This window comes from Protopterus annectens, chromosome 2.part0 (assembly GCF_019279795.1).
Source record: "Protopterus annectens isolate FY-2018-M chromosome 2.part0, PAN1.0, whole genome shotgun sequence".
Lineage (NCBI taxonomy): Eukaryota > Metazoa > Chordata > Ceratodontiformes > Protopteridae > Protopterus > Protopterus annectens.
In genome coordinates, this window is record NC_056728.1 from 59,011,390 (window position 1) to 59,025,185 (window position 13,796).

At 40.5% G+C, this 13,796-nt stretch overlaps 1 protein-coding gene across 1 annotated transcript in view; it reads left to right on the top strand.

Annotated features, from left to right (window-relative positions):
- The window catches only part of UBE2G2 (ubiquitin conjugating enzyme E2 G2), a 435,886-nt gene that overhangs the window by 185,824 nt on the left and 236,266 nt on the right, over positions 1 to 13,796 (top strand). Inside the window, exon 4 of the mRNA XM_044060548.1 lies at positions 8,206 to 8,324. Within this exon, the coding sequence (XP_043916483.1) occupies positions 8,206 to 8,324 (119 nt within the window). The remainder of the gene's footprint in view (positions 1 to 8,205; positions 8,325 to 13,796) is intronic.

The window sequence follows — 13,796 nt, forward strand, 5'->3', positions numbered from 1 at the left end:
ATTATATACATGAGCTGTATCTTGCATACAAACTGTCCAAAATGCAGATGTTACTGCAACATATTTTGAGAGTTGCTCACACATACTACTGCTAAGATGGTACACTTGACAGATCTACTTTCATATAATTATCTAGATATGTTCAGCGGAAAGTATCAGTTATATGTTAACAGCTCCCTACATTTCTGGCAGCACACTGACATTTCTGGGGAACACAATACCAAGCTACTCATGTGCCAGATTAACCTGTACATGCTCTCCATGAATCAACAGTTGAGGGTTGTACATATGCATACAAGCTACTGGCACTCCCTTCATCCACGTTATATGGGCCTACCCAAGTGTTGTTTGACGCTTCTTAATACAACACTACTATTTGTAGAATGCAACAGTACAACAACATATCAAAGAAAATGACACAGACGCACTCCATGAATCATACATTTATTAAAGGATTTTTACACCTTTATTTATTGGGTTAAAAGACTTTTTGAAGGCTCTCTCATTTATTTTATATAACAGTACATGCAGAATAGTTACTAACCTGCATCATGATGCAGCCTTTGCAGCCTATCTTCATGGGCTTGCAGGTTCATAGCCCAGTCACCTGCAGCTGTGAAGTAAATGCAGTGATATTGAGACATACCTATCCATAGTATAGACAAGCATAGCAATTCTTAACTGCTTAATACAATGGCTATTTACTCAGTACTGGAGCATTAGACATCGTACGAGATTCCTAGATCCACTGGTCCAATTCATCCTCCCTACGTCGCTTCAGGTCAGAGTAATGGTGCCTGACCTACTCACCAGTCCGAGGAACGCCAGTGGCACTGGTGAGATCATGGGCAAGACTGTTCCAGGCCTCCGTTTTATATAGGGTACCCTGGTAGTGGCCCTGCAGGAGTCTTTCCTCATGTTTGTGGATGAGGAGCCAAACCATAATTTTGGACTTCTGGATGCCCCAGCATTGCGCTCTAAATTGAATGCCTTCACCAACACCAGCCATGCTGACTGCAGAAGGAAGCTAAAACCAGTTATAGAAAGTATTCCCGCCTGTGAAGCTTAAATACGCCTCATTTTCTGCACTTATTTGTGATTGTCCAGTTTTGGAAAAACTCAGCTGTAGGCACGCCTGCTTAGCTGATGTTGGCAATGTTTAAAATTCCTTTGATAGATATGTGTCTGTTGAAAGTGCATGTTTGTGAAATGCTGTCATGGCTTAGTGGTTAAGTACTGACACTATAGTGCACAGTATCCTGAGTTCGAGCCCTGTCACTGCTTTTTATTTTCCTGTTGGGCAGACCTGACTGGTTAAGGAGCAGTAAAGCAGGTGTGAGCGTGTTTACCTGACTTTGCTCAACTTTGCCCGACGTTGCGCTGGTTAGTGTGGTGCGCAGCTACATGCAAATACGTTGCGGTTGAGCTGGGTATCGTGGTGCGCAACTACGCGTAATTGTATTTAAATATGCTCAATATTGGTAAAATGTGCTTAGCAGTGCTTTATATTGCTTAAAATAAGGGTACTCATGCCTCAGAATGCATAACAATTTCATCTTAATATATATATAATTCGTTCACTACTACATTTAACATTTCAATGCTTTTTACAAAACTTATACATAAAGAATGTCAGGAAATATTTTTGTATACAGATTTCCCACAGAAAATGGAACCTGCAGTAGTGGGACTCGAACCGAGAATGCCTCCTCTTTGTGCGAAGGCTGTAACCATTATGATATCGCTATGTTGCTTAATTTGCATATATTTTTCCTGTTATCCTCTTCTGGTGTCTAAGCTGCTAACTGTAGCTAAGCAATGGGCAAACCTGCGCAAACCCGCACAACTACGGGCAGCTATATCGGAAGAAAAAAAAAATCTTTTTATTTTTAATTTTTTAAGTTTAACATATGGAGGAGTGTGGTATTACATTGTACAAATGTGAGCGGACTCACTCATGTAACTGGAAATTGCAGCATTTCTTCATTGCAGGGGCGTGGATTTTTGGACTGCTCGGCAGTTTGACATGCCCCCTACACTCCACGCAACGTGTAAGCTTTAGAGCTGAGGCAGCGCACCCCCCTTAATATGCATGGCTCGCTGTCATAATACTCTTACACTGGCGCTTCCTTGAAAGACTAATCTAGTCTTAAACGGAAGATTAGTAAATCTGGGGGAGTAACTATTACACTTGTAATGTTTTGTAAACAACTTAAAATATCTCAGCAGCCACTCAAGTTACGCACATACTGTCAGCAGCATTTTATTCATCTAGCTGAGAACTTTCATATGAGGCTAATGAGCTCTGTGTGTGCTACTTTGTTGTTGAGATATTTAGGAAAATGTGAAGATTATATAATATCACAAAAATAGTTAATATCCATTTACCTACACTAGACAGAGGTCAAATATTACTGCAGTTGAGTTTGCCATTGTGTATGCTTTAAGATGAAACCTCTTAAAATCTTGTACATAAGCGTAGCTTTGGAATTATTGATGCAAATATGAACATGCACTATTTGACGCCCAGAGCATCAGTTAATTGCAAATGCTCCTGGAAGCACCACTCAGATGTAAAGAGTTAAGGTGTAGATTAATGGATTAATGGATGGATGGACTGCAGTTTAATGTTTTGGTGAACTATAGTACACAATTTTATGAAGTGTTAAATTCAGAATTTGTAAATTAGAATGAGAAGGAATCTAAAAATGCAAGAATTTACAGAAATATTTTGGAGCAAATGGTTACATATATTATGAAAAAAAATTGTTAAAGGAATGTTACTATGGAGAATTTATATGTATGGAAATCATGGACTAATATGGGGGCTGTTAAACTATAACACTGAATATGTATATGTACCGAAATGCAGATGTGCAAGTTATACAGGAGCTGGATATTGGTGTCTTTATTACTTTTTTGTTGATTATGAATATATACAAATATATGTATTTTGTGAAGTTGATGAAAAAAGGCCCGGTTAGACAAGTGAGGTTTAGATTTAACATCTTGACCTCTTAAGTGGTAGCACTGTTGGTACACGGAGGTATAATGGCTTTGGCAGAACATGAGGGGAAGTATCTTGGGGGGTGGGGGGTAGAATTTACAGCCTTCTAATCTTCCCAGTACCAGAGGCACATGTGATGTCTTTTAAGCCACTGAAACTGCTGTATAGAGAAAGAGTTACCTGCTGTGCATTGATGATTTACTTTTCTGACAAATCTAGTCATGGAAATTCTAAGTAGAAATGGATAAACCCTTATGAAGCATATTCAAGTATTGTCAGGGTACCTGCAGGCTACAATGGATATGGCTTAATGTAAAATAGCATAACTTCAGTCAGGAAAAAAATGCATTGAGCAGAGGATTTTTACCCCATCAGAAAGAGATTAAAAAAAAAAGATCTAGAAACTTTGTATAGTTTTGCAGTTAACAGTACAGGAGAAAAGTTAGAAGAATTTTATGACCGTGACTTGGAAATATTGTAATAGAAAAGTCCCAGGAGATGGTGGACAGAGATTGCCAGAAGAGAAATCTGGTCATACCTTTCAAGGAAGAAGTTGTCAATGTTCAGTGTTCAAAACAGGCAACCCATTTTAGGGAATTGAAACTTCAGAGAATTTGAGTTGTGATGTACAAGAAAAGAATTGGTTTTATAATGGCTGGCCAGTAATGTCTTCATATATGTGCTGTATACCTGTATTATGCACAATTACTGCATGATAGTTAGAGATGTTATATTAACACAGTACCCGCGATGGTGGTGCTGCGGTAGCATTGTCGCCTCACAGTAAGACGCTGTCCGGTTCGATTCTCAGCTAGAGCGTCTTCTGCGTCGTGACATGCGTGAATGGGCGTACCTTCGTTGAAGGTTGTGCGTCAGGGCTGGTAACTCTGCACGTAAAAAGCAACTACCAATCATTAGCGGACCGGAGTTCCGCTGTGGCAACCCCTAACCAGGAAAAGCCGAAAGACACAACTAGCAGACACTGAAACAGAGCGACCATAGAATACTTTCATTTTAAAGATGCCACGTTTGGCATGTGTGGATTATCATTCCAAGTACTACAAAGTGGCTAAGATTACTGATACTGGAGGTAATGGTGTGATAAATGGATTGAAATTCATGCTTTTAAAGTTAAAAGAAAATCTGATAATTTTATAAGTATTCCACCATTAGAGCCTTGAAGTTCAAAAGGTCTTAACATGATTTGTAGTTCAAAAACAACTTTAGGTCCATGTTGTGCATAGATGCATGTCAAAATGAGCAATGACAACCAAAAAAGAATCTTGACACTTAAATCTGCTTGAATAGAACTAGCAGTAGTTAGAGATTGTTGCCTCGCATTTTTGGGAATACAGTAATGCTTCTTTGCAGGGTCTTGGTACATCACTGAGAAATGCAACGGTGACAGTGTTAGAATTCAGCAGTTTTGGTTAAGACAGCACCTCGAAGTGTTAATTTGTAAAGCAGCTAAATCCAGATCGCATGCCTGTGGAGATGAGCAATTGCATAGTGGGTAGCTATTCAAGAAAGATATGCCAAAATAAAGGATGTTGTTGAAACCCTGAGGAAGTAGTACAGAGAAGTAAAAGGACCATGCAAAAATGCAGAGTTGTAGAGAACAGCCAATCAAAATGGTAACCTAGTGAAGAGGTCCAACATGTGATGCAAGACCCAAATCCAACATAACCCCATCAAAACATCTAAATATTTTAAAGTTGGCAAACAACCAACCTGCAATGTGAGCAGTTCTGTGCTAGTATAGTATGCATCTGCTCAAAAATTATGGAAAGTGGCATTTACATTTTAGGGTTCTTTGACATAAAAACATTTAACGGCTTGCTAGTTTGTGTTAATAGGTTCATAATACTGCATGAGTGGTTTCCAATGCAGAATTCTCATATGTATGTTTTTATGCTAGTAATATATGAAATGGTTGAAAGTATTGGATATTGCACATCTCATAAACTCATTTGTGTTTGGCAGTCAAAGACCTTAAAGTTAATATTATATTCACAATGTTTTGCAAGCATCTAGATGAACATTATAAAGTTTTCTATATGTGCTTTGGTACTAAAAAATAGCATATCAGTTCATTAGCCTTAGCTTGTATCACCTATGTAGCTGGATAATTGTTAGGAAGGTTATTTATATGGTAATTGCCTTTATATGTCATGATGAGTTAGTAAAACCTATTTGGTGGAATCCTGTTTTTGCAAAACCCCTCCTTTCATGTCTTCTTGCTTTCCTCCCCAGTCTGGTGCAGTCTGGAGTATGTTTATATAGAGCAAAGGGGTATTTGCTTTTTTTCGCTAGATAGAATTAGGAGTTTTAAGGGAAAAGCACCTCATGACTGCCACAATGGACATTCTTCATTATGAGAAAATAGGCATTGTATGGTTGGTTTTGCAGAAACATTCTTGCCAATTAGGTTTGGCTCCATCGTCGAGCCTTGTATTTATTGTAATTGTGTGTATTACCTGGAGTAAATTCATATAGTTTTGAGGATAAATAAGGACTGACATTCAAAAATAGTCACTGAACAGTTTTAGCTGTTATCTTAATATTGAATGTGGGACTTTAAGTGATTTGGTCTCAGCAGTTTGTTATTGTTTTGACTGAGTTAAAGCAGCGAGGAGGTGTCCAATAAGCAAAAAGTAAATTTTATTGGGGACAGGGCAAATCTCAAAAAATTTTATAAGGACTATTGAGTTTTGTTGCAGTGACTTGGCAAGTGACACTGTTGCCTTACAGTAAGAAGGTCTCCATTTAGATTGTAGAGCTTACATCCATGTGGATTTTCTTTGGATGCTCTGCTTTCCTACCAAAGACCATGCAATAGGTGAATTAGCATTCAGCCTATTGCCTGTAGTGTGTGTTCATAATGTGATAGACCAGCACCCTACCCAGAAACGTTAGCTCTTTAATGGGTTTTAGTGCCTTCCTCCCATTGGTTGACAGGATAGTGTCTGGCATCCCTGAGACCTCGTCAAAGGATAAAGCAGGTTATTAGAAAAATAGATTTTTTTTACAGTCTTCTCTAGCTTTTGATTCCTGAAATACGACAAAGTTACAGAACAGATGACCTGATCGTTCAGTTAGATTCAGTAAACCTGACCAACCTCAAAGTAGGGTTGGTATCAAAAGATTGTTGCCTTCTCTGTTGTGAAAAAAAGCTAGAGCTGTATGTATTGAATTTTTTTAATAAAAGTTCTGAAAGGAGACCCCACCTGAGTGAACCAAAATTTATAACAGCAAGTGTCACATGATTGTCCTCCCCAAGAATAAGATTGAGCTCTTTTGTCCCAGCAGGACTTCATCATTAGAATCAGAAATACCGGTCATATAAAAAACACATCCATTGAATAATAGGAAACATCCCCTTATTATAAACACCAAATCATTAGTTAATTGGACATTGATTGGGCTCAAATATTTTTAAAGAAACATTTTCATTAATAGAGAGAGCCTTGTTTGTCCCTATTGTTAATTTCCATCATACTGCCGTGGTGGTGCAGCGGTAGCGTTTTTGCCTCACAGCAAGAGGTTCTCCCATTCGATTCTCTGCTTGGGTTGGGAGTGTCTTCTGTGTGGAGTCTGCATGTCCCCCCTGCGGTTGAGTGGGTGTTCGAAAGACGTGCTTTGAAGGTTGGGTGTCAGGCTGGCAACTCGTCACCATAAAAAAAAAAAACTGCCAATCATTAGCGGACCGGAGTTCCGCTGTGGCGACCCCTAACTAGGAAAAGCCGAAAGACAAACAACAACATTCTCTGTAGAGCAAATGATTCTTCCAGTCACTTCCCAGCATTTATATTCACTCTTTACTAAAAATAAATACATAAAGAACTGGACCCAACTTTTTTATATGGACTAAACAGAAAATGAAAAAAAAACATGTTTATCAGCATATTCATGCCATCAGAAATAATTTAAGCAAGATGGTCGTTGCTCACTGCAACTGTTTTTCCTGATTTTCTTCCCTAGTTTTGTTAGGCTAGCTGGCAGAAGTAATAGGTTGATACAGTAACTTCCTAGGAAAGGCATTTACGTGGTTTGGGAAGTACAGCAAATAATGTTAACGTGAATCATGCAAAGTAGAGGGCAGTAGTATATTTGTACTGGACTAGGAGTGAGTATTTAATGCTACAGAAATTAAATGTGTTCCTTTTGGGTACGAGTACTGTTTGACATTTAAAACTGCTGTATATTCACTGATCAAATGAATATAAAGAGTTGGATTTTAACACTGCAAGTGCATTTAGGGGATTGTAAATGATCGATCAGAATTATGGACTGTACTACATTTTAAAGACCCCACCCCATGCAAAAAAAAAAAAAAAAAAAAACTTGTTGGGAGCAAAGGAAATTAGAATATTGTTGAGAGGGGATTGACTAGTTTACTGCAGCTTGATGCCCTTTTACAATACCAGTAAAATTGTTAGAGCCTGTCAGGTGCTTGGCCATGTTTAAATCTGTTTGCAGCTCTCTTTCCCCCACCCTGTCATTGATCCCTTGTCCCCAACTAGCCAGTTTAATCCCATCTGGTTGCTGGCTTCCACTCCCCTCCCCGTTTGCTGGCTGGTATGGTAAGGACCCACCACACTGAGCCTATCCAGATGATTGGTTCTACACATGTGCTGTTAGGAACTCCTTTGCAGACTTATTCTCTGGAGTCCTACCCTTCATGTGCATAGTACACATCTGAGGTCTTTCATTGGATGGTGATTATTCAGTGAAACTTGTACCAGCCAGTCCCCTTAAGATGGGTAATCCCAATGTTGACTTCTCACTCATATAATTCCTTGGGTTACCTCTTTTGGTGAATAAGTAAAGTTGACAGTATGCATAACAAAGTTTAAGTGCTTGCATTAATGGTGTAGTGTGGCCACAAGTGCTACCTTGGAGCAAGTCTGAAATTTCTCAGAAAATGTAATGTGTCTGATTGTTGCCTTTGGCATATTTAATGAAGTTTCTTTTTTTAGTATGTGTACATCTTGTCATATTGCAAATAAAACTGTGTGTGCATGTGATTTTGTTTAACTTTTCTAGCTTAGCTTTCAGGACATTAAGAGTCTGAGTGATCTTTAAAAGCACTTGCGGTATGTAGTAAAATTTGTATACGTCCGTAAAAAAATGTACTGGAGGCAAAAGATTTGTTACCCTAAATGAAGCTGTTGTTGATGTATGGCTTTTACTTTTAGGGGCCCTGAAGAGACTTGTTTCGAGGGTGGTGTATTCCCTGCAGTCTTAAGCTTTCCACTTGACTATCCACTAAGTCCACCCAAGATGCGATTCACCTGTGAAATGTTTCATCCCAACAGTAAGTTTTGTTTGTGTGGGTTATACATGCCAAACATTGTGATTTTTATGTTGTGTTTGGAATCATGTACACTTTCTTATATTTCATTAACCTGAATTCTGCATTACTGATTTGAGGCTTTTCTCAGAACACTTGACTTGCTGGGTTCTAGTTACATGGAAATAGAGCAGTTCTGGTGATCATTAGCCATATCTCATTGTTCCTCATGTATCCTTTATGAATCTAGTACAAGATGATAGTTGCATGTGCTGCTGCTGCTGATTAACCACTGAGGTGTTGGTTACCACCGGTGTACCACAGGGCTCAATGCACTGCTGTGTCCTGTCTGGCATCTATTTCTCACACCTTCAGGCTCAGGCCAGCACTCTTGGCCTGTTATGCAGATGACTGTTAACTGGGTGCTAGTTAGTCTGCCACTGACTCTCAATTGCTCCAGCAGTGGGTTTGACCATGTTTAGTTTGTGGACAGATAGTGGCCACAAATTAAATTTGAAAAATGTAGCATAGTTAATTTTGGTAAATAAAACATTTTCAAATACCATGTAGATGACGCACCCTTCCAATCAGGTGCTGTCATAAGGGATCTGGGCACTCTTGTTGATAACTCCTTATTTGACCGTTTTCACAGCAGTTTGGAAATCCAAACAAGTCTTAATTCCCTTGAATTACTTTTTGGCATGTATTTGTCTAAAAATATCACCCAACTTGAGTCTCCTTAGAGATTTGTAACTAAAAAGATCAATGGCCTCAAAAGTCTTTATCGGGCCAGACTGGCAGCTCTTTATAAAATCTTAGATTGCTCCATGAAGATCCTTTGCCTAGCCTTTTGAGACACGAAAGATCCAACCCTCTTTGACCTCCTTTTCCTTCACAGAACAAATGGTGCATCAGATAACCTGTTAAAAGAAGAAGAAAAAAACTTTGATCAACACATAAATAAAATACACTGGTGTGAGATTTATATCTCAATGTATCTCTCATCTCTGAAACAAACTATATGTTAGAGTAGCACCCTTGCCATCTTCAAGGTTGAATCTAGATAATTGTTTGGGAAGTGTTAGTTCTCCCCTGGTTTATTTTGTCTTGCCCTCATTAAGGCTGGAATGTACTTCTGAATGGGTTTGTTTTGGCTCGTCTTGTAATGGTCTCCAAACAGATTGCCTTGTACTTGCATATGAATCTATTTATACCCAGAGTTTACTTTGAATCAAGCCCATCAGTCTCCCAGTGGTCATCATATTGCTAACTGCTGCAAAGGATGTAACAGCCAGCCAGCTACCAAAGCTTCAGGGCACGTTTGATGCACCCAGTCATCTCAAGCTGAGCTGGCTAGAAAGACAGAATTGGCCAGCTTTCCTGCTGCAGAAGAGTAGACTCCTCTCTGGCGTTCGAGCATCAGCCGTCAGCTTGCGCTGTCCCTTTGCTGGGCAGATATATTCACTTTGGGTGCAAATGTTCCATTAAAAAAAAAAAAGTTTTGTTTGATAGCACTTTCCTGTTTGGGAAAGTTATTTTAAAGCTAGGAGTTTGTTTTAACGGAATGTCACAAGACTGTGACTGTTTTTTTTTTTTTTTGGTTTAAAAGTTGTTTAAACTACTTAAACATTGTTTTTGTGGATAATTTTTTTATTTTACTTTTTGGGGCTGGTTAAGAAGTTTTTAAAGTGCTTTTTGCTGTGTTTTTCTGTGAAAAAAGTGACTTTTAAATACTTTAAATTTTTATCAACTTTTGCTGCTTGCTTTTCCCTGGAAAGATGAACAAGTTTTGTCTTGACCATGGTACAAACTCAGTCCCACTTGGTCCTTTTTCCAGACACAAAAAGAGGAAAGCTAAGCAAAAACAGCCTTTGCCACCAGGACAGGCTAGCAATTTGCCTCAAATGCAGGTTGGGTGACTCTGCTGTGGCCATTAGTTGTACCTCAGACCACTCATCTTTTACCCTGAATCCTGCTGGTGTAGCACCTACAGCCAACTGTGGACCAAGCTTCAGCCACATCCTCAGCAGCTGTTGTGCTCTCCCTCTAGTTGGTCTTGGGAGAGGGAACAGGGAAGATTTCCCTGTTTTGTCGGAATGTTGTACCCATCCCTGGAGAAACTGCTGCCACCATTAATTACACTGTTGTCCTCATTTTTTCCTGTCCCAAAAAAAAAAAAGCATATAGTCTACTCCTCAGATTTCTTTGGAGATGAGTAGTTTACTGGGTCTGGCTCCGGGTTTAATTCAGGCTGTTGATCCTTGTATACTAGCTTTTAATAAAAGAAAAGGATACCTAGTTTCCTGAAGAGATTCAGGGTTCTGAATCATGAGTGGAAGATTAATAGACCGATAAAGGGTTTCCTTTTCATATTTATTATTCAGACTCTGATGGCTCTAATTCTCCCTTTGGAGAGCTCTCTTTATCTGAGACTATTTCCAGAATGTGCCAGTGTTTTTCACTAGGAGAACACTGAGGATGTTCATCATGCATACAGCTGCAGTCATAACAGATGGGTTATCCTGCCATCAGGCGGGTCCTCGGTCGGCCGAATTCCAAAGTCTAGGTCTGGCGTCAGTTGTAGTCGCTTCTTCCCTGACGTCAGTGCGGCAGGGGTATAAAAGAGCCAGCCGACGCCATCTTCAGTCTTTCTTGCCGTGCGGAGCAGAAGCAGTTCGCAAGTGCCGGTCGGCCAGCTCCTGAGATTTATGAAAATATTTCAGCCGAAGTCTTCTTGAAAGCTAAGTACCCGTTGAAACTTTTCTTGCCTCAGACCGATGTCAGACAAAGTTAATAATTGCATTTCATGTGGGAAGCAAATACCGCATAAGGATTTCCACTCTTTCTGTATTCCTTGCTTAGGCCCAGACCACGACGTCTCGGCCTGCCGTTTTTGTGCTAGATTCAACAAACGCACTATTAAGCGTCGGGCGGAGTTCGCCCATCACTATTTTGGTAAAAAAATTTAATTATATTATGTCGTCTGATACTCTGACTCCAGTTTTGAGTAAAAGACGCAAAGATAAGGACCGACATACGAGGTCCGTGACTTCTACTGACACCACGCTAAGGCAGACTACCGGTTCTCTGGTTCTCAGCGAGGCGCCTACGCAGCCCCTGAGTACCGATGACACTTCATTACCGGTGTCTTCTGTGCCCGAGGTCGCAGGCTCCTCGGCCCCCATTCCGACTACAGATACCGGTGCCATTTTTGGCGGGGAAACCCAGAGTTTAGACAGGCCTGCCATTTCTCAGGGTGTCTTCAGGCCTTCCTCCTCCTCTATTAAGGTTTTCACAAAATCTAAAGCAGCCATGAAAACTAAAAAACTAGGACCAGAGACCCCCTCTCAAGGCCCCATGCCTAAAAAACAGATGCTCAGAATGGCTGAGGATTTGATTACTCTTATCAGGGGGTCTCAACCCCCCTCGGACAAAAGGCCTAGATTAGAGGAAGACTACCATTCCTCAGATCAAGCCTCTATTACCTCTGAACATTCTGAGGACTAGGAATATACATATTCTCCTTTTGAAGACTCTGATGCAGAGGAGTCTATTCCTTCGGTCTCCCCCCTTGAGGACTACTCTTTTGGGGAAACCCTACATACTTTGAGGGAACACTTTCATTGGGAAGGCCAAGATTACTCAGATTGCAAGAAAAGGCTCAGGGATTTTCTCTTGCTCCCCCAGCATAGGCCTCTGGCTATCCCTCCTGTCTTCGATATATTAGATGTGTACACAGAAGCCAGCCTCAACGCAGATTCTTTACCTCCAGCTCCTGTTGAACCCGGTAATACCTGTCTGGTTTCTTATTCACACCAGTTCCTATACAAAAGCTATACTGCTGACCCAGAAACTATTTCACAGAGTCCCAAGGGAATTAAGGCCTCTACTGCTAAAAACCCATTGCCTTCAGAGAGAGATTCCAGAGCTTTAGAAAGGTGGGGGAAAAAGGTGTATACCTCTGCCACTTTAACCATGAGGGCATTAAACTGTCAGTTCCATATGTTAAAGTACCAACAGTTTTTATTATCTGAGTTGAAAAGCAAAATGACACAACCTGAGCAACCAGATTTAAAAGAGTTGCAGGATTTGTTGCATAGTGCAGAGCAAGTGGGTAAACATACCTTGCAGTGTGGTTTTGATGCTTTAGAGGCCTCATGTAGAGCTGGTGTTATAGGGTCTGTCATACGTAGACATGCTTGGCTCAAAGAACAAGCCTTACCAGATCATGTCAAAGCTAAATTACTAGATGCACCTCTTCAAAAAGATGTATTGTTTGGTGTTAAAGCAGAGGAGGTACTAAAGAAAATGGAGGAAAAGGCGAGATCAATGCAAACAGTGAAAGATTTCCTGCAGGTACAACCTCCACGTTTCAGCAGAAACTGGCCTTCAAAAAATTGGTCCTTTCCAGCCACGGACAGACCTCAAAGAGGCAGATACAGGCACCCGAGAGGTAGAGGGCAATCTCAAGGATCATTCAGAGCCAGGCAATGGCAAGCACCAACCCCAAGAGGTGGAGAAGATAGATCACAGTCATTCAGAAAGCAGACACAATGACTTTCCCCTTTACCTGCCAAGCAAAGCTTTAATGGCAGCACCTTTAGGTGGAAAACTGGCATTATTCTCAAAAAATTGGCATATTGTCACAAAAGACAAATGGATCCTGGGCATTATAGACGGAGGCTACAGATTCCACTGTCACACCCTTCCAAAAATGAGAGGCATGCCAAACCTGCCACAAAATCAAAGGGCAGAGGCACAAAAACAAATTTCAGCTCTCATGGACATGAAAGCTATTCAAGAGGTGCCTGCAAAAGAACAAGGTCAAGGGTTTTATTCCAGACTGTTCCTGGTACCAAGGAAAGACAAAGATTGGAGACCTATTTTAGATCTATCCATCCTAAACACATATTTACAGGTACCAAAATTCAAGATGCTCACATTACAGCAGCTTCTTCCCATGCTTGGCAAGGAGTCCTGGCTGGTAACATTGGACCTCAAGGAGGCATACCTGCATGTCCCTATCAGACAAGATTGCAGAAGATACCTCAGATTTCTTGCAGGTTCAACCCATTACCAATTCTCTGCATTGCCCTTTGGCTTATCTACTGCGCCCAGAGTGTTTACGAAATGCCTGGCATCAGTAATTGCCTTCTGCAGACTTCAAGGAATACAAATATACCCATATCTGGACGACTACCTGATCCAAGCGGACAGCAAGGACATACTTCTGAAACACCTGGCGTTTGTAATAAGACTGTTGAACTTTCTGGGATACATAGTCAACAGAAAGAAATCAAAACTAATACCCTCTCAAACAATAATTTTCCTGGGTGCCAGCTTGAATACAAACACCCAGATGGCCTACCTCACGCCAGACAAACGAGGGCAACTATCTCAATACTTCAGCAAAATGGCAACCCTCACCAGGCTGACTGCAAGGAAAGTCCTGCAGGCTCTGGGATTCATGGCATCTTGCATCCTGCTGATCCCATG